The sequence below is a fragment of the Excalfactoria chinensis genome, chromosome 19 (genome assembly GCF_039878825.1).
Source record: "Excalfactoria chinensis isolate bCotChi1 chromosome 19, bCotChi1.hap2, whole genome shotgun sequence".
Lineage (NCBI taxonomy): Eukaryota > Metazoa > Chordata > Aves > Galliformes > Phasianidae > Excalfactoria > Excalfactoria chinensis.
The window spans coordinates 139,121-158,896 of record NC_092843.1 but is presented as its reverse complement, the minus strand read 5'-3'; the positions used below and the strand labels follow the sequence as shown (position 1 = coordinate 158,896).

At 55.2% G+C, this 19,776-nt stretch overlaps 3 protein-coding genes across 5 annotated transcripts; all 3 read left to right on the top strand.

Annotated features, from left to right (window-relative positions):
* Positions 1–38: 38 nt before the first annotated feature.
* TBL2 (transducin beta like 2) lies at positions 39–4,394 on the top strand. Of its 2 annotated transcripts, XM_072353503.1 has the most exons (7): positions 39–197; positions 333–463; positions 559–743; positions 1,169–1,320; positions 2,414–2,540; positions 3,236–3,388; positions 3,750–4,394. In XM_072353503.1, the coding sequence occupies exons 1-7, from the start codon at positions 80–82 to the stop codon at positions 4,204–4,206; spliced, it is 1,323 nt and encodes a 440-aa protein (XP_072209604.1). In that variant the 5' UTR covers positions 39–79; the 3' UTR covers positions 4,207–4,394. The 2 variants fall into 2 exon arrangements, with proteins under 2 accessions (XP_072209604.1, XP_072209605.1); XM_072353504.1 differs by lacking the exons at positions 39–197; positions 333–463; positions 559–743 and adding an exon at positions 774–1,076.
* A 282-nt stretch (positions 4,395–4,676) lies between these two features.
* BCL7B (BAF chromatin remodeling complex subunit BCL7B) lies at positions 4,677–8,274 on the top strand. 2 transcript variants are annotated; one of them, XM_072353412.1, is made up of 6 exons: positions 4,677–4,891; positions 5,242–5,317; positions 5,397–5,493; positions 6,239–6,424; positions 6,637–6,716; positions 7,132–8,274. In XM_072353412.1, exons 1-6 carry the CDS (start codon positions 4,800–4,802, stop codon positions 7,222–7,224), a joined length of 624 nt encoding a protein of 207 aa, XP_072209513.1. In that variant the 5' UTR covers positions 4,677–4,799; the 3' UTR covers positions 7,225–8,274. The 2 variants fall into 2 exon arrangements, with proteins under 2 accessions (XP_072209513.1, XP_072209514.1); XM_072353413.1 differs by having other exon boundaries at positions 4,680–4,891; positions 6,254–6,424.
* Positions 8,275–9,499: 1,225 nt separating this feature from the next.
* On the top strand, positions 9,500–18,879 carry MKS1 (MKS transition zone complex subunit 1). Its single transcript, XM_072353842.1, has 17 exons — positions 9,500–9,647; positions 9,727–9,904; positions 10,288–10,443; positions 10,937–11,034; positions 11,228–11,356; positions 11,658–11,762; positions 12,096–12,204; positions 12,912–12,968; positions 13,672–13,714; positions 13,853–13,915; positions 14,534–14,604; positions 14,939–15,008; positions 16,261–16,368; positions 16,865–16,998; positions 17,561–17,643; positions 17,726–17,823; positions 18,299–18,879. Exons 1-17 carry the CDS (start codon positions 9,568–9,570, stop codon positions 18,403–18,405), a joined length of 1,689 nt encoding a protein of 562 aa, XP_072209943.1. The 5' UTR covers positions 9,500–9,567; the 3' UTR covers positions 18,406–18,879.
* The last annotated feature ends 897 nt before the right edge of the window (positions 18,880–19,776 follow it).

The window sequence follows — 19,776 nt, the reverse complement described above, 5'->3', positions numbered from 1 at the left end:
GCGAGAGCAAAGGGGCGGGGCCGCGTCCCGGCGCAGGCGCAGCGCGTGTCACCGCCCGGCGTGAGGTGGCGGCGGGAAGATGGAGGCGGCGCTGCTGGGCGCGGGGCTGGGGCTGCTCCTCGCGCTGCTGCTGCTGGCGGCCGCTCTGCGCCGCAACGACGACAGGGGAGCGGCCGCCGCCACCACCACACCGCGGGGTGAGGGGGAGTGAGTGAGTGAGTGGGAGAGTGAGTGTGTGAGTGAGTGCGTGTGTGAGTGCGTGTGGCTGCGGGTACCGCTCCGTTTTCGCCCTGCCCGCCATCGAGCCCCCCGCTGAGTCCCGCTCCCCGCAGGCTCCGCGTTGAACGGCCCCGCCGCCGCCAGGCCCGAGAGCCCCCGGAGGGCGAAGCCGCCGGCGCGGGCGCGCAAGGAGAAGCCGCAGCAGCACAGCTTCACGCACCGCCTGCTGGCCGCCGCCCTCAAGGTACCGCGCCGCCCCCCATAGCCCGTCCCGTCCCGCCGGAGCCCCCCGTCCCACCCCGTCCCGTCCCGCCGCCCCTGACGGCCGCTCCCCCGCAGGGCCACAGCGGCTCCGTGAGCTGCCTGCACTTCAGCGGCAGCGGCAAGTTCCTGGCGTCCTGCGCCGACGACCGCACCGTGCGCCTCTGGAGCACCCGCGACTTCACGGCGCGCGAGCACCGCTGCCTGCGGGCCAACGTGGAGCTGGACCACGCCGAGCTCGTCCGCTTCAGCCCCGACGGCAGGTGGGGCCGGGGACCCCCGCCCGCCCCTCTCGGAAGTCCCGCGTTGGACCGGCGGCGCCGCCGATGCGGGACGTCCCGCCTTAACGCGGTGCTCGGCGCGGGGTCGCGGTACCCGGCGTGCCGGCCCGGTGGAAGGGCTGTGCGCGGGGAGCTGCGGGAGCTGCGGGCTGGGAGGGCTGCGGGGAGGCTTTCCTTGGCACCGGTGAAGTGACTCTGCAGGCAGAGGAAGGGAGCTCGGTTTCAGTTCTTTTCCATTCAGTGCTGCAGCTGAGCTAACGCAGGGAAGGCTCGGTGCCCTCATAAAGCACAACTGATCTGTCACCTTTCCTCCAGGTGCCCCGCAGTGACTGATAACTCACCCACCGTAGCTAGGCCAACCGTGGCAACCTGCTGCTTAGTGGCTCAGTTACCGTCCTTCCACTTAGGGCGTTCCTTGTCTGGCTGGCAAACGGAGAAACAATTCGTGTCTATAAAATGACAAAGAAGGACGACAACAACTTCACCTTCACTGCGTCTTCTGAGGACTTCCCGAAGAAGCACAAAGCTCCCGTCATTAACATGGGAGTTGCAGAAACAGGTGAGCTGCTCACCTGCTGTGGTCCTCCAGATCCACCCTGATTTCCTTTTTGAGCAACAGCCGCTGGGTTGAAAATGTTGAGAGTCCTTGACTTAATCAAGGCCTGCTTGATTCTGTTTTTCTAGTTGTTGTGTCTTAGCCTTTGTTTACTACTAAGTTGGAAGACAATTTGAGGAGAGAAATTTCTAAGTAAGCTTAGAATTGCCTGATTTGCAGTGTCCTATTTTAGGCTTTCAGGGACACTGTTGTAAAGAGACGAGGTCTCAGTACTGAGAGCATCGCTATTCTCTGGCTTGGCAGTCTTGCTTTAGCTACTGAGAAATGTCTGCACTTGGTTCACGGGTTCAGGAGCGTAGGATGTACCTTGGACTCCTGGTATCTCCTAGGACAGAGCCTCAGAAGGTGAATGTTGATGGCAGAGGGCTTGGATTGATGGTTCGGCTGTGTGACAGCGGACAGCTGGCAGTGGGTGGATGCATGTTCCACTGTAAGAGAAAAGCCCATAAAATTTTAACTGAGGTCTTTGTTTGGCTGCAGGAGTGAAAATTGAAACCCTGTAACAAGTAGCTTGAAGATAAATTTGCACCTCAGTGTCCGTGCTGAGATGAACAAGTGAAAGCACAGCGAGTGGAAACAAGCAAATACCCAAAATGCGACACCGCCAGTAATTGAGGACAAACATAGTGTGACTTCTAATCGTCTACAGTCTGTAACCCCTGACTTTGAAAGCCAGATACCTCTTCTGGTTAAAACAACTTGATAAAGTCTGCTACACTGACTGAGTGCAGTACTGAGCTCTGCAAGTAGGATCTGGAAGATGCTGGGTGGGAAGCTCAGGGGGTCTCTGGGTTGGCAGCTGCGAGTTGCTGAGTCCTGACTGAACAGGAATACACACCCGGATATGGGCCTGTTGGCACGGCTCTGTACTCTGTGCCAGCAGCAAAGTGCTGATGCTTTGGTGCTGCTTTTGGTTTTCCTGACAGTTCTGATGCAGAGACAAGTTTCTCTGCTTAGGGAATGTTACTGGTGGTGACTGTGGCAGCTTTAGGCCTAGGAATTGTCCTAATCTCTGCCGTTTTCTTCCTCCCCCCAGGGAAGTTTATCATGACAGCTTCCAGTGACACCACCATCCTGATCTGGAGCCCCAAGGGTGAAGTCCTTGCCAGCATTAACACTAACCAGATGAACAATGCCTTTGCTACTGTGTCCCCCTGCGGGAGGTGAGGAACCTGCAGGTATTTCAGGCTGCTTCTGCTGAGTGGGAATTTCCATAACCAGGAACAACCCTCCTCAGGGCGCATCATCAGTTCAGAACATCTGCACGTTGCTGTCACTGGAATGCAGTTTTCTGAGGGTTCCACATTTTCCCAGTGATTCCTGCTGCCCAGAGCAGGCTGGAGTGCTGACTCCCACCCGTGGCCTCGGACATTTGATGGTTTGTTGGAGTGCCTCAGTACTGCTGCTCCTGTTTATCACCTCCTGAAGCGCTGAGGAGAGCAAACAGCATTGGCTGTGATGGCAGAGCTAAGCCAGTGCAAACAGCTTGTGCAAAGCAAGTAACGTTCCTAGCAGTCGTTATGCGCCAGTTGCAGTGACTCTGTGTCAGAGCACTTCGTTTCTCAATTTTTGCTGAGGAGTTTGTTAGGGCTGTTCAGTTGTAAAGTTGCCTTGTCCCCTGGTGGCCTTCCATGCTGCTTGCTTTACCAGCCGGGTTTCAGTGAAAATTGGAAACTCTTCCAGCAGACCAAAGCGAAGTTAAATGTGGGTGCCTGGTTAAGGCTGGTTCACACAGCCCTTTCTCTGAAGCCCTAGAGAGGCAGGAGGGAGAGCTCTGTGGTGCTGTGGAGCTGACCCTATAACCCAGCCACAGTGGTACTTTGTAACAGACTGTGTCTCTGTGCTTTATTTTGTTCAGGTTTGTGGCATCGTGCGGCTTTACTCCTGATGTAAAGGTTTGGGAAGTATGTTTTGGCAAGAAAGGTGACTTCCAGGAAGTGACCAGGGCTTTTGAGCTGAAAGGCCACACTGCTGGCGTATATTCCTTCTCCTTCTCTAATGACTCGAGGCGGTAAGTGTGTCATAACACCGCCTGAGGAGCACCCTAAGGACGTGTGTGTTCACACCTTCCAGTGTGCCTCAATCGCCCATCCATACTCAGACCTGCGTGCCCATCCCTGCCCCGGGTGCCTCCCTGGGTGCCCAGGAACTGCTGTGGTCCATCCTTATCCTCCCTGTGGGTTTCCTCCTGTTGGGTGACCATCCTCCTTGCTCTGGGGATGGCAGCCCTACGTGTACACACATATGCAGGCTCATGTTTTCCAAAAGCAGTATCTGCCCACAAAGCAAAGGATTCCTGCTTTGTAGCTGTGAAAAGGGAACAAGTACAACCCCCCTTCCTCGCAGTCACGCGTGGTTTGTTTTGCCTGTAGGATGGCTACTGTTTCCAAGGACGGGACGTGGAAGTTCTGGGACACGGATGTGGAGTATAAGAAGCAACAGGACCCGTACCTGCTGCTGACGGGGAGGTGCGAGGTGGCAGAGCCGTGCCGCATTGCGCTGTCCCCTGACGCTCACGTTGTGGCCATCTCCTGCGGCTCGAATATCACCGTGTTCAACACGCGCAGGGGGGAGGAGGAGGAGCGTTTCGTTGGCGTTCACGGACAGCACGTGGCGGACTTGGCGTTTGACACCACCGGCCGCTACCTGGTGTCCTGCGGTGACCGCGCCATCCGCGTCTTCCACAACAGCGCCGGGTACCGCGCCGTGCTGGAGGAGATGGAGGCCATGCTGCGGAAAACGGCCACCAGAGCCACGCGGGAGCGGCTGGAGCAGCAGATCGTCAGCGCCAGGAAAGCGCTGGCTGCCATCTGCGGCAGGAGGCGGTAACGGCACATCGCCGTTCGGAGCAGCGCCGGGTTTGACTTGGATGAGAAACGATCGACTTGCAATAAAAGTTCGCGGCGCGGCCGGGCCTGCCTGATTTCTGCCCTGCCTGATTTATGCGCGGAGCGGGGCGGGCTGCGCTCCTCGGGGGCGGGGGGAGCCGGCACGGGACCTCCGGACAGGCCGGCGCGCGAGGAGCGGCTCTGGTCCTCGGCTGCCGTTATGGTGACGGCGCGGGGCTGCGCAGCGGCAGCGCTGTGCGGGGATCCGCGGCCACCGAGAAGGTCCCGGAGCCACCGAGAAGGTCCCGGAGCCACCGAGAAGATCCCGCAGCCGGCGCCGCGCCCCGCCCCGCACAAGATGGCGGCCGCTGGCCCCACCTTCGCGCCTCCTCTAGGAGCGCCCGGCGGGGCGGGGCGTGCCGCGCAGGCGCAGTGCGTCCTCCAGGCCGCGGGCGCCCCTCCCACGCCGCCCTCCTCCCGGGCGTGTCGTGCCGTGCGCCGTGACGCTACGCGCAGCGCGTGGGCGGGGCGCGCGCATGCGCAGGGAGCGGCGGCGGGTGCTGCGGAGCCGGGGCTGCCGGGGCTGCGGGCGCCATGTCGGGCCGCTCGGTGCGCGCCGAGACCCGCAGCCGCGCCAAGGATGACATCAAAAAAGTGATGGCGGCCATCGAGCGCGTCCGCAGATGGTGAGAGGCGGGGCGAGGGGGGGTGGGGCCTGCAGGCCCGCAGCCAATCACCTCACCACCCGACTGCCGGTGGAAGCGCTCCGGGAGCGGGCGCCCAATCAGAGAGCCGCGTGCGGCAGCGGGCGGTGCCAGGGGGGCGGCGGCCAATCGGCTGGCGAGCGCGGGAGGGAAGCGGAAGGGCGGGTGACGGACGGGCGAGCGGACCAATCGCGGGGGGGGGCGGTGGGCCGAGCGGCGGGGCGGGACCGCGGCGCGGACGGGCGTTTCCCTGAGCCTATCAGAGCCGCGGGCGCCGTGGGCGGGGCCCGTCGCTCGGTGCCGGGCGCGCTCTGAGGCCATGTGACCCGCAGGGAGAAGAAGTGGGTGACGGTGGGCGACACTTCGCTGCGGATCTTCAAGTGGGTGCCGGTGGCCGACAGCAAGGAGGTGGGTGCTGCGCCATCACCCGGATCGCTGCGTCCCGCCCTTCGCTAACGGCATTTCTGCTTCCCTTCCTTTCCTCTAGAAAGAGAAATCCAAGTCGAGCGCCGTTGTTGCGCGGGAGCCCAACGGATTCCCTGCTGACGCGGCTGCCAACTCCTCGCTGCTGCTCGAGTTCCAAGGTGAGTCCGCAGGGTGCTGTGTTGTGCAGGGTGTTGTGCTGTGCGGGGTGTTGTGCTGTGCGGGGTGCACGGCCTGCTGCTCTGCTCTGCTGTGCTCTGTGGGCACCGTGCACTGCCGCTCCCCACGAGCAGTGCATGGCAGAGCTGAGCTGCATGCAGGCCGGCTGCTGGAGCAGAAAATGGATACGCCCATCCCCAGCCTCCCCACTCAGCCCTCAGTGTGGCTGGGAGCCGCAGGCCGTGTGCTTCCAGCACAGTGTAGGTCAATGCTGCAAATCTGCGATTCCTTTACCGGGAAATCCAGGGCTGCCTTCTGTTCTGAGGCAGCAGTTGAGTGTTGCTTTGGTGTTAGGTTGTTACCTTGCATGCAGAAGAGGCACAGAGCTCTGCTACCAAACTAAGAGGCCTCACCCTTTTGAATGTCCGTCTACTGGAGAGAGCCTGCAGGGGCCTTACACAAGCTGCAGGCGTGAGGTTCTGGCAGTGCAGAGCTTTGTGTGGCCCCTGCACAACTGAGTCGCTTAGAGTCGCTTCTCTGATCAGCCTCTCCGGATCCCCAGCAGATCATGCACTGTCCTGTGCGCCAGCTGTATCCTACTGCATTAGGAAGCTCTTGCTTCTGATCAGTGACTTTGGGAATCCTCTGTACCTTAAATACTGTGCTCTTCCTTTTCCACGGGATTTTGTCTCTCAGTGCTGCCCTCGGCTGCTTGTGCTGCTGGGTCAAGGTACTCTTCTTCACTAGGTGCTGTTTCTGCAGATGAGAACAGCAACCAGAGCTCCCTGTCAGACGTCTACCAGCTCAAGGTGGACAGCAGCCCCAATTCCAGCCCCAGTCCCCAGCAGAGTGAGTCCATGAGTCCTGCCCACACATCTGACTTCCGCACAGACGACTCACAGCCACCCACACTGGGGCAGGAGACTCTGGAAGGTGAGCTCCTGGCATGACTCCTTCACTGGGAAGAGGGAGGCATCCAGCCAGACCAGGGATCCCAGGGAAGGTGCTGCTGGGTCCAGGGCAGAGCTGCCTCCTGTGTGCTGTTTGTGGGGCAGGTGGCTGAGGCACCTCTGCCTGAGGGCTCAGCAGGCTGGGTGCTGCTGGGTGCCTGAATCTGCCATATGTCAACCTTCTCTTCCTTCCAGAGCCCTCTCTGCCTTCCTCGGAAGTTGCTGATGAGCCTCCCACTCTTACAAAAGAAGAGCCGGTCCCCCTTGAGACTCAGGTAAGGGGAGGAGGATAGAAACCATGTCTAAATGCGTATTCACCCATCTTAGTCCTGTCCGTAGGGCACCTTTCTTTGATTTCTCATTACAGCAGAATCATTAGAAAGCCCCAGACTGCCCCCAGGAGCTCCCCAGACCTCCTGGCTTCCTGAGTGGTACTGTGGTTCAGTTCAGGTTTTAGGGTATACGCTGTGTGCAGAAAATACGTGGAGATGGATTAAAAAACTGGTTATAGCTGACTCCAGGGCTGGGGTGGGTTCCCTCTCTTGATGCCCAGGTTTCATTTAGCAGCCTGACTCACACAGGAGAGCCCCGGCTGTCCGCACAGGGTGAGACAGCCTTGTCCAGCAGCTCCACATGGCCTTGTGGGCACGCTGAGCTCTTGTCACTGCTGGTGACCTCTGGCTCTTGCAGGTAACTGAAGAGGAGGAGGACTCTGGCGCACCGCCTCTGAAGAGATTTTGTGCTGATCAGAACTCTGTGTGCCACACAGCCTCGGAGAGCTAGCCTGCCCGTCCCTGGGGAGAGCCTTCGCCAGACCCTCGCAGAGCTGCCTGCCCTTCCCTGGGGAATGGGGTGCGTCCCTTGGCCTGCCCTTCCCGAGGGACAGGGCACCCCTGCTGCCTCGCCATCCAGCCTGCCCTGCCCTCGGGGGCAGGAGCCTCCCACCAGCCCCTGCAGAGGCAGCCTGCAAGCGATTTGCCCAGCTGAATGGGGCTGTCACCAGTACCTGCAAATTTGCCTCTATTTATTGGCTCCCACTCTCCCTGCTGATCTGTGCTGTAGCGGCATGGGGTTTCTGGTGCGTGGTCTGCATGCGCAGGGGGAGGGATCCTTGGGATGCCCTGTTGTCTGTCACCCCTAACGCATGGGCAGATGCTGTTTGCCTGCTTCTGGATCCCCTGTCTGCCCTGTCCCCTGTGCTGGGAGCAGAAGAGCCATGTCCCACCTGCAGCAAGTGATGTGTCCGCTCCCTTGTGACCGCAGTCTGGGGCGTCCCTGGTGTAGGTCCAGAGGGCAGAGGAGGGAGGGGGGGAGTGCCCTGAGAATGGAAACAACGGCCCTCTGTGCCGCTGGGACACTGTGCAATAAGCTGCTACTAAGCCATTAGTATTGGAAGAGAGAGGAGTGCTGCCATTTCGGAGGGCAGGTACTGAACACAGCGGCCCTGCCTGCTGCTTCTCTGTCTCCAGGCCCTCACAGAAGCCTCTGCCCGCCCAGGACAGGCAGGGGCTGGGGGGGAGCGGGGCTGCCGGCACTGCCGTGTCCCAGCTGGACCTGCACCCTGCTCCTCTCCTGCCCACCCCGCTCCCCAGGTACGCCCCGTCCCCTCTGTTCGGGACACAGGAGGGTGCAGGAACCCCCAGAGAGCCCTCCCCTGCCCCCATTGCCAGCTCCCCACATTGACACCCCGCTGGGCCCCCTCCCCCCACCGCCACTGCATGTCCCGCCGTCTGTGATCAAGCCTGGCGAAGCTGAAGGTGCGGCTGCGCGTGGAAGTGGAAAGATATTTTAGCACTGAATAGAATATTTTTAAAATTAAACTATTTGCAATACAGTGCTCAGTGACTGCAGGGCGCGCGGCCTACAGCAGCTGGGGTAGGAGCCGAGGAGCAGGCGGTGGGCAGTGCCAGGCTGAGCCAAGGTGGAGGTTCCTGCTCCGGGCCTGAGCTCAGTGCCAGCACTCGGGGCTGCCCCCATCCTGCCCGGTGCTCCTCATGGCGTGGGCCGGGCGCTGGGGCTTTGCCTGGCACAGTCGGTGCTGCTCTGCTGGTGCCGTGGTTGGGCTGGGGGCCGTGGGGGCTGCAGGGCCATGGACAGCTGGGCTCCTCCGGGCTGCGTCCGTGAGCTGCCCTTCAGTGCGGTGTTGTCACACACAGCCACAGTCCTGTGTCCAAACGTCTGGTGCTTGTGTTAAACACGATGAACCAGCCTTCCCACTGCACTGCCAGGAGAGGCTGCTGCTCTGCCGGTCACCCAGAGCAGCCCTGCACGCAGCCACGGGGCACAGCAATGAGATGGCAGACACGTGGGAGCTGTGCAGGGCGAGCTGCCCTGGGCACCCCTGCCTGAATGCACGCCCCAGGCCCTGGGTTTGCCACCTCAGCCACCTCATCCTTACCGTATGCGAGAGCCCACACAATTAGGTTAATTAACACGACATGCCCACGGGTATCTCTGTGGTAGCCTTTGATTCATCTTTGTGCATTGACAAAAATGATGCTTATGTTCCGGTTTATTAAATCGAGTGTATAAATCTGAGCCGAAGGTGTGCAGCTCCCTCTGTGTGACCGGCACGTGGGTTTCACAGCAGCGTTTCTGTATCTCCTGCACCTCTCCTGCTCTGCGCAGCACAGCACGTGGTCGTGTTGTGCATCCAGAACTCGGAAGAGCCGAACGAAGGGGCCCAGAGCGAGGAAGGAGCTCGGTGCACCGCTGAGGGGATCAGGCTGCAGAAGCACACGGCAGGTTTGCTTGTCGTGCTGGAAGGGTCGCTGGAGGAGGTTAGATGTGCCCATGCATTGCCGGGTGGCCACATCATTAAAACATACGGGAGCTTCTGAAGTGTGTGACCGTGCAGAGCACCAATGGCACTGGGAGCACATCGGTACCCCGTGCCCATATCGCACAGAGGATTTCAACGTTCCAATGCAACCAGTTTGCAGAGGCAGAGCACTGGCGCCCCATCCTGCCGGCCGCGACATCGCCGCCAGCGCAGCTCCCCGCGCCGTAAGGACGCCGTACCCGGACGCCGTACCCGGACGCCGTACCGGACGCCGTACCCGGTCGCGCTCGGCTCCTCGCGGCCGCCAGGGGGCGCTGCCGCCGCCCCGCGTCCCTGGCGACGGAATGGCGGAGCCGTTGTGGAGCGCGGAGGCGGGCGGCGGGGTGTACCGCTCCCGGGACCCCGTGCGCAACCTGCGGCTGCGGTGAGCGCCCGGCCCGCCCGGCTCCGGCTCCGGCTCCGGGCCGCGCTCCCTCTCACGAGCTCTCCCTCCTTCCCCGCAGGGTCCGCATCCAGCGGGTGACGGCCGCCGGGCCCCTCCCTCCGCAGGCCGCGCTGGCCCCGAGCGGCGGCCCCGAACCGCTGGGGCTGCGCGCCCGAGCCGCGCACGGAGCTGCCGGGCGGCCCCCGGCCGAGGAGGAGCGGGCCGAGGTGGGCTGGCAGCAGAAGCTCTTCAGCCAGGTGGGTCCCGCGGCCGGTCCCGCTGCAGGCCGTGCCGGGCGGCGCCGTCTCCCCGCAGCCGCCCTTCCCCGGGCCGAGCGCCCCCTCGGGCCCTTCCCGGTCCCCTGGCTGCGGTGCTCTGATCGCGCTTCCAGAACGGAGCTCGGTACTCGAGCTGCCCGACTGAGCAGCGCCCCGTGCGTGCAGACGGAGCCTGTGTGTGCAGACGGAGCCTGTGTGTGCAGACGGAGCCTGTGTGTGCAGACGGAGCCTGTGTGTGCAGACTGAGCCTGTGTGTGCAGACGGAGCCTGTGTGTGCAGACTGAGCCTGTGCCGTGCGCGGTGAACTTTGCGGCGCTGCCGTGGTGAAGCGCTGTGGCTTTCACACTCTGTGATGCGTTCAGTTCGAGGTGGATCTGTACCAAAATGAATCGGCCTGCCAGACTCCCCTGGACCGGCAGTACCGTGAAGAGATCCTGAAGCTGGAGAGATCCGGAGGTCGGAAGAACCGCCGCATCTTCACCTACACGGATCACGACCGATTCACCAACCTGGAGGAGGTACCGGCTGTAGCTCTGATAATCCGGTGTCTGTCGGCAGCACCGGACCCACCACGGGGGCACGTTTGTTGTTTTGTGGCCGTGGCAAAGCGTGCCAGGCGTCCTGGGAGCCGTCTTTCTGGTCCTCATGATAAACAAGCCTCTGTTAGTTCTCATGCTGCGTGAACCAGCAAAACCTAGTGAAATTCCACTGATTAACATCAAATGTAAATTAGCGTATATACAGCTTAACAAAGTTAACAGGTTTTCGCGCTACAAAGACTGGTTGGTACAATACAGCCAGGGAGGGAAAGGTCACATTTATAGGTAACCTGCTGGGGGGAGCTCAGCTGTGCTTTGCCACAAGAGCAGTGAAGGAAATCTGCGGTCTTTAAGCAGGTATTCCTTGTACTTGCATGTACAAATACTTGTTCTGGCTTCCAGGGGCAGAATTGCATTTGAGAGAAAAGTCCTGTTGTAACCAAGCTAGTTCCGTTCTGTTTCTCTGTTCCAGCACTGCCAGAAGGTAACTGACTCAGAGTGTGAGATGCCCTCATATCTGGCAGAGAGGATGGCCAATGTGAGGAGGAGAAGACAGGACCGTAAGCCGCTGTGAGTTCAGACCGAGGCTCAGAACTGGCTGATGCAGTTTCTTGGTGTCCCTGCTGCAGGGCAGCCTGTTCTGTGCCAGCTGTTGGCTTGAGCTGTGCTGGACTCAGCACCTGGAGTCTGACTCCTTGTTGTGCGGGTCTGTGCCAGGTGTGAGTTGTGCTGACCGTGAGCTGTGCTGTTCTGTTACTGGCAGAGATGCGAGTGCTCTCAAGTCAAAAATCATCACCTGGGAGCCCTCAGAAGAATTTATAAAGAACAATCATGTGATTAACACTCCTGTTCAGACTATGTACATCATGGCGGACTTGGGACCTTATGGGAAGTAAGTAAAATCCTGAAGCGATCCTAATTTCCCAGAAGCAAACCCTTCTCCTCACTCAAATCTGCCGCTTCTCTCTTCAGTTGAGGGAATTCCAAGTGTAACTGCAGCTGCTCTTTCTGCTTCTTACCTCACTGGGAGGTACCGAGTGTGTCCCTCCAAAAGGCTTTTTAAACTAACGTAGGGAAGTGTGGGTGTATCTGTGCCTTTCTGTACCCCCACGTGCCTTCACCAGCTCTGCTGTTCCAGAACAAGTATGTGCTCTATTGAGACTCGCTTTGTGTTTCTTGATGTCTTCCATTAGGCTCGGTCAGAGGGAATACGAACACGTTCTTTGTACAGTCAAGGTGGATGGCAATGGAGTGATCACAGTGAAGCCTGACTTTACTGGCACCAAAGGAGCCTACTGGTGAGTGGGAAAGGCTGGTGCTACTCATGGGACTGAAATCACGGTAGGAAGACAGGACTGTTTCGTTCTGGTGCTCGGTGTCATCGTGCGTGCCATGCGTTGGGCTCTGGAGCCAGGCCCTGGGGTACAGGCTGGACAAAAGTGAGCCTCTCTTTTTGAGTCATGGATGCTGGCAGGCACTTAGCAGTGAGGAGAGGGCCCTTAGTGCCCTTGTGTGACCACACAGGCCTTGCCGAGGGATTGCTGCCTCAGGGTGGCACAGCTGAAGTTGCTGCTTGGGCCTGTTTCTTCTGTCATGCAGGAGTTTTTCCCTGTGTGGTTTGGGTTCTGCAGGATCGAGCTGGGCGGACAGAAGCGAGAGCTGTGGAAATACACCATTGAGGATGCATCTGTGCAAGTGCAGCAGGAGGAGGAGGAGCGCGAGCAGCGTGTGTTCAGAGATGTAAGAACTGGTCTACTCTGATTATTTGAACCCGTCCTGATTTGACAGAGGGATCTCGGCCTCTCACATAACACATAATTGTTAGTGCTGTAGACACCAAAAACTAGCAAAACGAATGTTGGTGGCAGTGAGTTTCATCACGCCCAGTGATTTAAGAGCTCCAGTCAATATTCCCCCACTTTCACTCCTTACTCTGGGTAGACGAACAAACTCTTTCCTTCATCTTCCTGTTGCTGCCTGTGTAATCATCAAATGATTTCTTGTTACCTGTAATGCATTGAGCTGTTTGGATCTCATCTCGTGCCTTAACCTTACTGAACTGTCGTGTTTACCTGCCGCAGTTTATAAAGGTACTTAGAGTATTTTAGTGTTACATTTGTAAGCTTCCCTGTTGTTTCTGTGGTCAGTAAGGGAGTCGTGGTTTACCTGCACCGATCTCCCATTGTGTCATTTAAGATTTGCTGATTGTAGCTTCTTTTTGTGTTAGGTTTGGCTTGGCAAAGTCTGCTCTGAAGCTGGTTTCGTGTTATGCAGTTGCATCTTTTCTTTTGTTCGAATCTTCTATCTCTATACCTGCTGTACCAACAAAAATGCTGTTAGCTAAGCCCATCAACAGTTTAAGTAGTTTTTGAGTTACAACTTTTGCAGTAATGTAAGTAACAACGTATAATCAAAAATACTCTTCTAATCTCGTTCTGTGTTTTCAGCTGTACAGTCGGCACAGGGAGTACCTCAGCAGCCTGGTGGGCTCCGAATTTGAGACGGTGAGTCCCAGCAGAGCTCAGCGGGGACGTGGTGCCCTGCTGCCTTCCGAGGCTGCTCTCCCCGTCAGTATGGCTGCTGTTTGTGCCACAGCCTCAAAGATCTCCTTGTTCTTGAGGGTGCACTGGCGGCTTTTACTTTGTGGCCTCCTGCTGAAAATTGGGCCGAAAGGGACTGATTTCAAGGGATATTGGGGCCTGCAGAGGTCCAACGTGCATCTGTCAGGCCTGCAGCATACTGAGCAGTGCATCCATTGGTTGAAGGCCTTAGACCATATTGAGTTACTAAGGAAAGAAGGTTTATATATCAGTTTATCTGTAGGATTTTTTATTGTAGAGGGATGTTTCATCCACTTGGGTAACACTGTGGGAGAAACAGGACCATGATTTCATGACTCCCGCAGTTGATTTCTTGCTACGTTTTACATTCATCCAGAAGTCTGTCAAACACTGATTTACAGAGCAACGAACTCCTGCAGAATGGGAATTTAGTCTTTGTGGGGACCCTGTGTCTGGGGAGAGCTGTCACTTCTGGGTGGGACGTCAGGATGACATGAGAAGTGATTCCTCCCTAACAAGCAAATTGAGCCATTCAAGTACAAATGTTTGTGAAGTATCCACGCTAGACCTTGCAAGGAGGGAACTGTGTGAGGTTCCACCAGTGATCACTGAGCCCTTTTTCTTGTCTGTCTGCTTGTTCTTACAGACACTCCCTGGTACTCTGCGGCTTTTTGTGAATGGAGAAGTAGGTGAGTCTCATTGTGACCTGTAACTGTAGGGGCAAATCTGTCTGCTGGGATGGCAGGCTGACTCTCTCACATGTCTTCAGTGAATACTGGAAGAGTTCATATGGAAGTGAGCAGCTAAAGTTGATTCTCTCTTCTCAGTTTCAGCTCAAGGCTATGAGTATGACAACCTTTATGTTCATTTCTTTCTAGAGCTGCCTAAACGTGAGTATTTGTGTTTTGAGCCGTATCACAACAGTTTGAGAAATAAAGCATACTTTGGCTTATCCATAAGATCAGCTTTGCTAAGTTAATAAAAGTTAGTGTAGGGGCTGGGATCTGATCAGAAGTCTTCAGAATGCAGAACTCAGTGGTTTGGAGGAAACTGACGTGCTGGGGAACATCAGCATCTTCCCTTTGTGTCCCTTCCAAATCTGGCTGGATTTGATCCATGGGCTTCTCAGCCAGTAATGACGGTGTCTAGCAAACTACTGCAGGTTCATTCCTGGAGCTGCAGAGAGGAGCCATCCTGCTTTCTTTGTCTCAGAGATGGCCTTATCTGATTTCAGTGCCCACCACCATTTTTTCACGTTTTGTGCTGTTTTCAGTTTTGGATGGTAAAGTTCCCAGCACTAACATGCACATCTTGCTTTGTATTTAACCCCCTTGAAACAATGTCTGGTCTGGGGAGCAGTCACTGTCTGGAACAAGATGGAGCAGAATGCAGGGAAATTCAGTGTGGTGAACATCTGAGTCTGATATTCTCCTTCAAGCAGCCCTGGTGTGCAAGTCCTTCCTCTCACCCGAAGCATTCACCACTGTGCTCACCTTCTCTTCTCCCAGACTGGTCAAGCCCTGCATTCCAGCAGCTGTCAGGAGTGACTCAGACCTGTGCCACCAAGACAGTGGGCTGGGTAAGGACGTTTTAAAACCTGCAGAGCAGAGTTTGAACAGACATTTTCTGCGATGAAATGTGTAACAAGCTACAGATTTATCCTCATGACAGCTCCTTCCAAGAGCAGAGCATAGTAGGAATCTGCCTCTTCTGGTTGCACTTGACAACTTTCACGGTGTCACTGTGTTCAAAGTAAAATTCAGAGCAGTTTCTGTAACCTCACCTTTTTCTTCCTGTTGCCTGATTGCCTTTAGATGTTTGATTTTTGTGTGCTTTAATGCCTGTGCCCCCTGCAGTACCAGTGATGAACTCTCTTGACACAGAATCTGACCTCTGTCCTGTTCCTTTCGTAGGATAACGTGGCGTACTTCTGCTACCCCTTCACTTTGGAGATGTTTTTCACCCAAGAGGACGAATCAGAAGGTGGGTCTCCTTGTTTCCCTGAGATGTGAAACTGACTTCTCTTGATTGCATCGTGCCTCTTGGTGTGTTGATGCTCCTTTGCCAGGGAGAAAGGACAGGTGTAAACAAGGGAGTCAAAGAATTGTGGAATATTGCTAGTTGGAAGGGACCCGCAAGGATCATCAGTTCCAACCTCTGTCTCCACACAGGACCACCCAAAGATCAAACCGTAATTCTAAGAGCATTGTCCAAATGCTTCCTGAGCTCCAGCTTGGTGCTGCAACCACTTCAGGGAAATGTTCATTCAGTGGATATGCTCCCCATTACCGTGCAGCCTCTGCACACATGCTGTTTTATGCCCTGCCAGCACTGCGCTGCTGTTTGCGTGCATTCATTGGCATTGCTTTGCTTCCAGCTTATAGTCAGTTTCATCCATTTGCAGAACGACTTGGATCTTAGTTTTTCTGTCTCAAAATGCCTGGCATGTTGGTCTGCCTTGCCTTGTCTGTCGTACTGCATGGAATGGTGGCTTTCTGCAGTGGAAGAAACAGGCACATTTTTGTACGTAGCTAAAACTCTGTGCTGACTCTAATGTTTGTAGACACACTCAGTGACCTGTATGATCTTCGTATAACCCATGTCACTTGGAAATTTCCTGCTCTATTTTCAGCAGGGCTCCTCAGCTTCCTTTTCCTGCTGCTTCACTGTGTTGCTGCTGCTCAGTCCTCGCGAGCCCTGCTGCTCTTTGGCCTGCAGTCACTCTGGGCAGCTTTGCAGCATGTCTTGCCACTTGAATCTAATTTATGCATTGAACCGACACTAACAAACTTTCTGCCTAGAATAAATACGATGAGTTTGTTTCACCATGGAGAAAAAAATGCTTGGAGGCCTGTGGGACAATCCAAGTTAATAGTCCCCAACAGTGATGAGAAAGATCACAGATAAAAAGGCTCCTCTGTTCTGCATCGGTTGTTTGCAGATTGTCACAGCTGCCCAAAGACAACTGAGGAATCACTTTGATGATTCTCAGAGACTCACCAAAACAAAGATTTTTCAGTTCTTTAACTTTTTAGCCATGTGTTTCCATCCTCAAGTCTGATGGTTCATCTTTTACACAGAAAGATAGTCATGCTTACCTCTGGGTTTGTCATTTTGGGAGAAGCAGAGAAAGGACTCCTTGCGAGTGGGATTGAAGTGCTGAGCAATTCTTTCTCTCTGTGTTGGTGTCCCTCCTCACCATTCAAAAACTCTGATCTGCTTCCTTTCCTTGCAGAATGCCTCCCTCAGTGGCCCGTTCTCTACTTCGAGGTTCTGTCCCTGGATTTCTGGCAGAGGTATCGTGTTGAGGGTTATGGTTCTGTTGTGCTGCCAACATCTCCAGGTAAAAAAACAAACATCTTTGGGGCAGTATGTTAAGTGTGTAGGGAAATGGGAGTTGAGTGGTTCTCTTTGGAACAGCTGCGCGTAGTTCTGGGAGGCTCCACCGTGTCATTTTGAAATGAATAGTTTGCTGTCTGTGAAGCAGCAAAGAGTGATGTGATGTGTCCTGCACCTTCTGCCATGTCGAGAAGCATTGTGTTTTGCTGTACTTGTTCTTCCAGTGGTTCTGTTGGAGAACTGTATGTGATAAAGCTCTGCATGTCCATCTTTGCAATAGCAGTAGGCCCTTTCTGTCGCGCATGGAATCCCAGGCTCACAGCTAGTCTAACATCATCACATAGTAAAGGGGATAGTGTCAGTGCTGGCTGTGTGGCTGGGGCTTGCTCACTGGAAAAACCTGGGAATCAGTGGGTATTCATCAGTAGGTATCCATCCACCGTGATGTCCTCTATGACTGCTGGACAGTGCTGCTGAATTGTTCTGTTGTCTTGGCTCAGGTCTCCACACACTCACCATCCCGACCTGGCGCCCTGTAGAGCTGGGGACAGTTGCTGAGATGAGGAGATTTTTCATCGGTGGGTCTCCTGAGCTGGAGGACATGACCTATGCCAGGATACCAACAACCTTCAAGGTAGGCTTAGCTGTGGGATGTTGCTCTTGCTGGGAAATGGTGGATTATGCTCTTAGAATCATAAAATCATAATTATCCCAAGTTTAAAGGAGCCCAAAGGATTATCAGTTCCAGTTCCTTGCTCTACACAGGACTACCCACAGCTAAGGTGCATGTTCTGTGTCCAAACACTTCTCCAACTCCAGCTGCTTTGTTGTTCCAGTGTCTCCCCTGGGAGGCCCAACAAGCCTCTTAGAGAAGACCTCTCACCATCTTTGTTGCCCTCCTTTGGAGTCTGTTTAATAGGATGACGTTTTTCTCCTGTTGTTGCACCCAAACTGAACAAAGTGCTCAGGATTGAACCCTTCCCCCAGCGCTGTATCTCCCCAGTGGTCCTGCCCTCAGCACAGCCTGAAACTGTCTGCTTGTCTCTCTGGCGTCAGTTCCTGTTTGAAGCAGGGCAAGGAGTGATTCTGTGCCTGCGGGAGTGCTTGTCCTGGTGGGGCACACTCATTTCTGTTGGGGTCAGCCTGCTGTAATAGGTTACAGGCTGTAGGTACTTTAACTTGTGCTGTTTCTGCAGGGAAAGCATCTGAGCCGCTTTGGTTTTCGCACAAAGACAACAGGGAATGTCACGTTCCGGCTTTACTGCCTGCAGCAGTCCAAGTGAGTGCAGCAAAGTGAGCACAAGCTCTGTCTTGTGTGCTGTGTTCTTCCAGCCCTGACCTCGAGCTGTACTTCTGTGCAGAGCCTTTCTGGAAACTAATGCCCTGAGGCATCGCATGCAGAGCGTTCTGGACCGGCTTGGAGGCTTCAGCCAGCAGAGCTCTGTCTACAGTGTTTTGGGTAGGACCTTCACTCTTCTTCTTCGAGGAGGACCTTTGTCTCACTTCTACCTCCTATTTACAGGGTGTTCAGGGTATTTCAGGAGAATCCATTGCTTGAAGTAGAATTATCCCCCACTGTGAGCTCTCTCGGAGTTAGAACAGAAGTTAAATGTTCTGACCTGACATTGCTGGAAATTTGAGGAGGCATCATCCCTGAGCAGGCAGAAGGGATACTTGCTCCATGAGGGCAAAGCCCAGGCTGGGCTGCCCAGTCTTGCACTGAACATAACTCGTGGCTGTGGTGCGCTGGGTCAGTCTCTGATCCATTATGCGCAGAGCAAAGACGGTGCTTAGAAGGGAAGAGAGCAGCAGCAGCCAGGTGGTACTTAGTGAGACTCCTGTTCTGAGAGGTGATGTGCGCTGGACAGAATTGTCCTTCCAGTTCCCTGCGGCTGTCTGATGCATTCTGACTTGCTGTCACTGCTGTGTTGCAGAGGCTTTCCATCGGGCTCGGCGGCGGATGCAGGAGGCCCGTGAGAGCCTTCCCCAGGACCTCATCAGCACTTCTGCCTCCAGCGTGCGGCAGCCACAGGGACCCTGACTGACAGACTGACGGCCTCGCTGCCTCTGGCCTGGGGGCAGCCCACATCTCTCTGACAGAAGCTCCCAGTGCCCTGAACCTCTTTGAGGCCCTTCCTTTGCAGTTCTCTCTGGACAGGGGCAGTAGTCTATAGCACATCCATGCTGAGAGTCGTTTCCACAGGTACGCTGTTTTAAGGCATTTTGTTACCAGGCCTTGACGTTAGAGCCAGTTGTTCACGTTTCTGCTGAGCAGACTAAAATACTGACATGAGACCCGGGAGCTTTTTGAATATTGAATTGTAAGTGATGAGAAAAATTTCAAGTCTACTTGACTTGATAGATTTACTTTTCTTCTTAAAGAAGAGAGTGATGTTAAAGGCCAGGGCATGAATGTTGGTTGAGATTTAATTCAATGAGTAGTAAACTTACTGATCGTTGTCATCAGCATTTGTAGCTTTAGGTCAGTTTTCAGTAAAATGAGTCTGACCACCTGAGATTCAAAACTGATTCATTCCTCGGGAAGGGGAGGGATCTTCATCGCATGGAAACCAAAGCAAGGAAATTATGCGTGACAGAGGCCAGACTGGAGTGCGGGTTCTGTTCTCTGTTTCTTTGTATCTCTGGAATTTCTGGCTCTTCTGACTGCAAGGATGAGCAGAAGGACTTTGGGAATACAACTGAAAATACATATTCTCTTTAGTTCATAGAAGAGCTGGGCTGGATGGTTTGCAGATGAGAACAGATTGTGACATTTGCACAGCAGCTGAACTTTGAACTGTTAAGCTTTTCATCTGAGCTGCAACTCACTGCTTGAGCTCTGCAATACACTGCATTGCTTCCTGGGGAAGCGTATGTTTACACAGTTTTTACCCACTTTCTTCTTCTTTTCTCAGCCTTTTTTGTTCCCCTATTTTTGTTCCTGTCTCATGTTCACAGGAGTGAGGCTGCCTGCAAATCCACAGTGATAGGAAGAAAAATCTCAGGCTGAGATCATGCAGGGCTGAGTGCATCTGAAAAGCCAGAATTCGCAGGCAGGACACAAATAGGAACCGGTTTCCTCCTCTTGCTCCCCATGTTCCCTGCAGGGGATGGCTGTTGAGGAGATGCAGTACATAGATGGGCTCAGGATCGAGGGGTGAACTTACTGTGGCTGCTGTTGCTCTTACAAAAGAGGACTTGCTTGCCTACCTCACCTGCTACCCCTCCTTCTTGGCAGAAGAGCTGCCAGCCTAGATGAGGTAGCATGGCCTGTTAGCACAGCAGTGTCCTTGGCCAAGCACTGGGTGATGTCTTGTGAATGAGTCAGCTCTCCAGTCATGCTGGTTGAGGTGATGTGGCAGATAAGACTGAAGCACCAAATTGGGTCTGAGTTAGCAGGTCTGAGAATGTC

Coding starts and splice junctions, on each gene's coding strand:
- TBL2 (XM_072353503.1), top strand. CDS start 80: ATGGAGGCGGCGCTGCTGGGCGCGGGGCTGGGGCTGCTCCTCGCGCTG. Junction 1,321..2,413: donor CATGGGAGTTGCAGAAACAG/GTGAGCTGCTCA, acceptor TCCTCCCCCCAG/GGAAGTTTATCATGACAGCT. Junction 2,541..3,235: donor ACTGTGTCCCCCTGCGGGAG/GTGAGGAACCTG, acceptor TATTTTGTTCAG/GTTTGTGGCATCGTGCGGCT.
- BCL7B (XM_072353412.1), top strand. CDS start 4,800: ATGTCGGGCCGCTCGGTGCGCGCCGAGACCCGCAGCCGCGCCAAGGAT. Junction 4,892..5,241: donor ATCGAGCGCGTCCGCAGATG/GTGAGAGGCGGG, acceptor TGTGACCCGCAG/GGAGAAGAAGTGGGTGACGG. Junction 6,425..6,636: donor GGGGCAGGAGACTCTGGAAG/GTGAGCTCCTGG, acceptor TCTTCCTTCCAG/AGCCCTCTCTGCCTTCCTCG.
- MKS1 (XM_072353842.1), top strand. CDS start 9,568: ATGGCGGAGCCGTTGTGGAGCGCGGAGGCGGGCGGCGGGGTGTACCGC. Junction 9,648..9,726: donor GTGCGCAACCTGCGGCTGCG/GTGAGCGCCCGG, acceptor CCTTCCCCGCAG/GGTCCGCATCCAGCGGGTGA. Junction 13,916..14,533: donor CTTTCTAGAGCTGCCTAAAC/GTGAGTATTTGT, acceptor CTCTTCTCCCAG/ACTGGTCAAGCCCTGCATTC.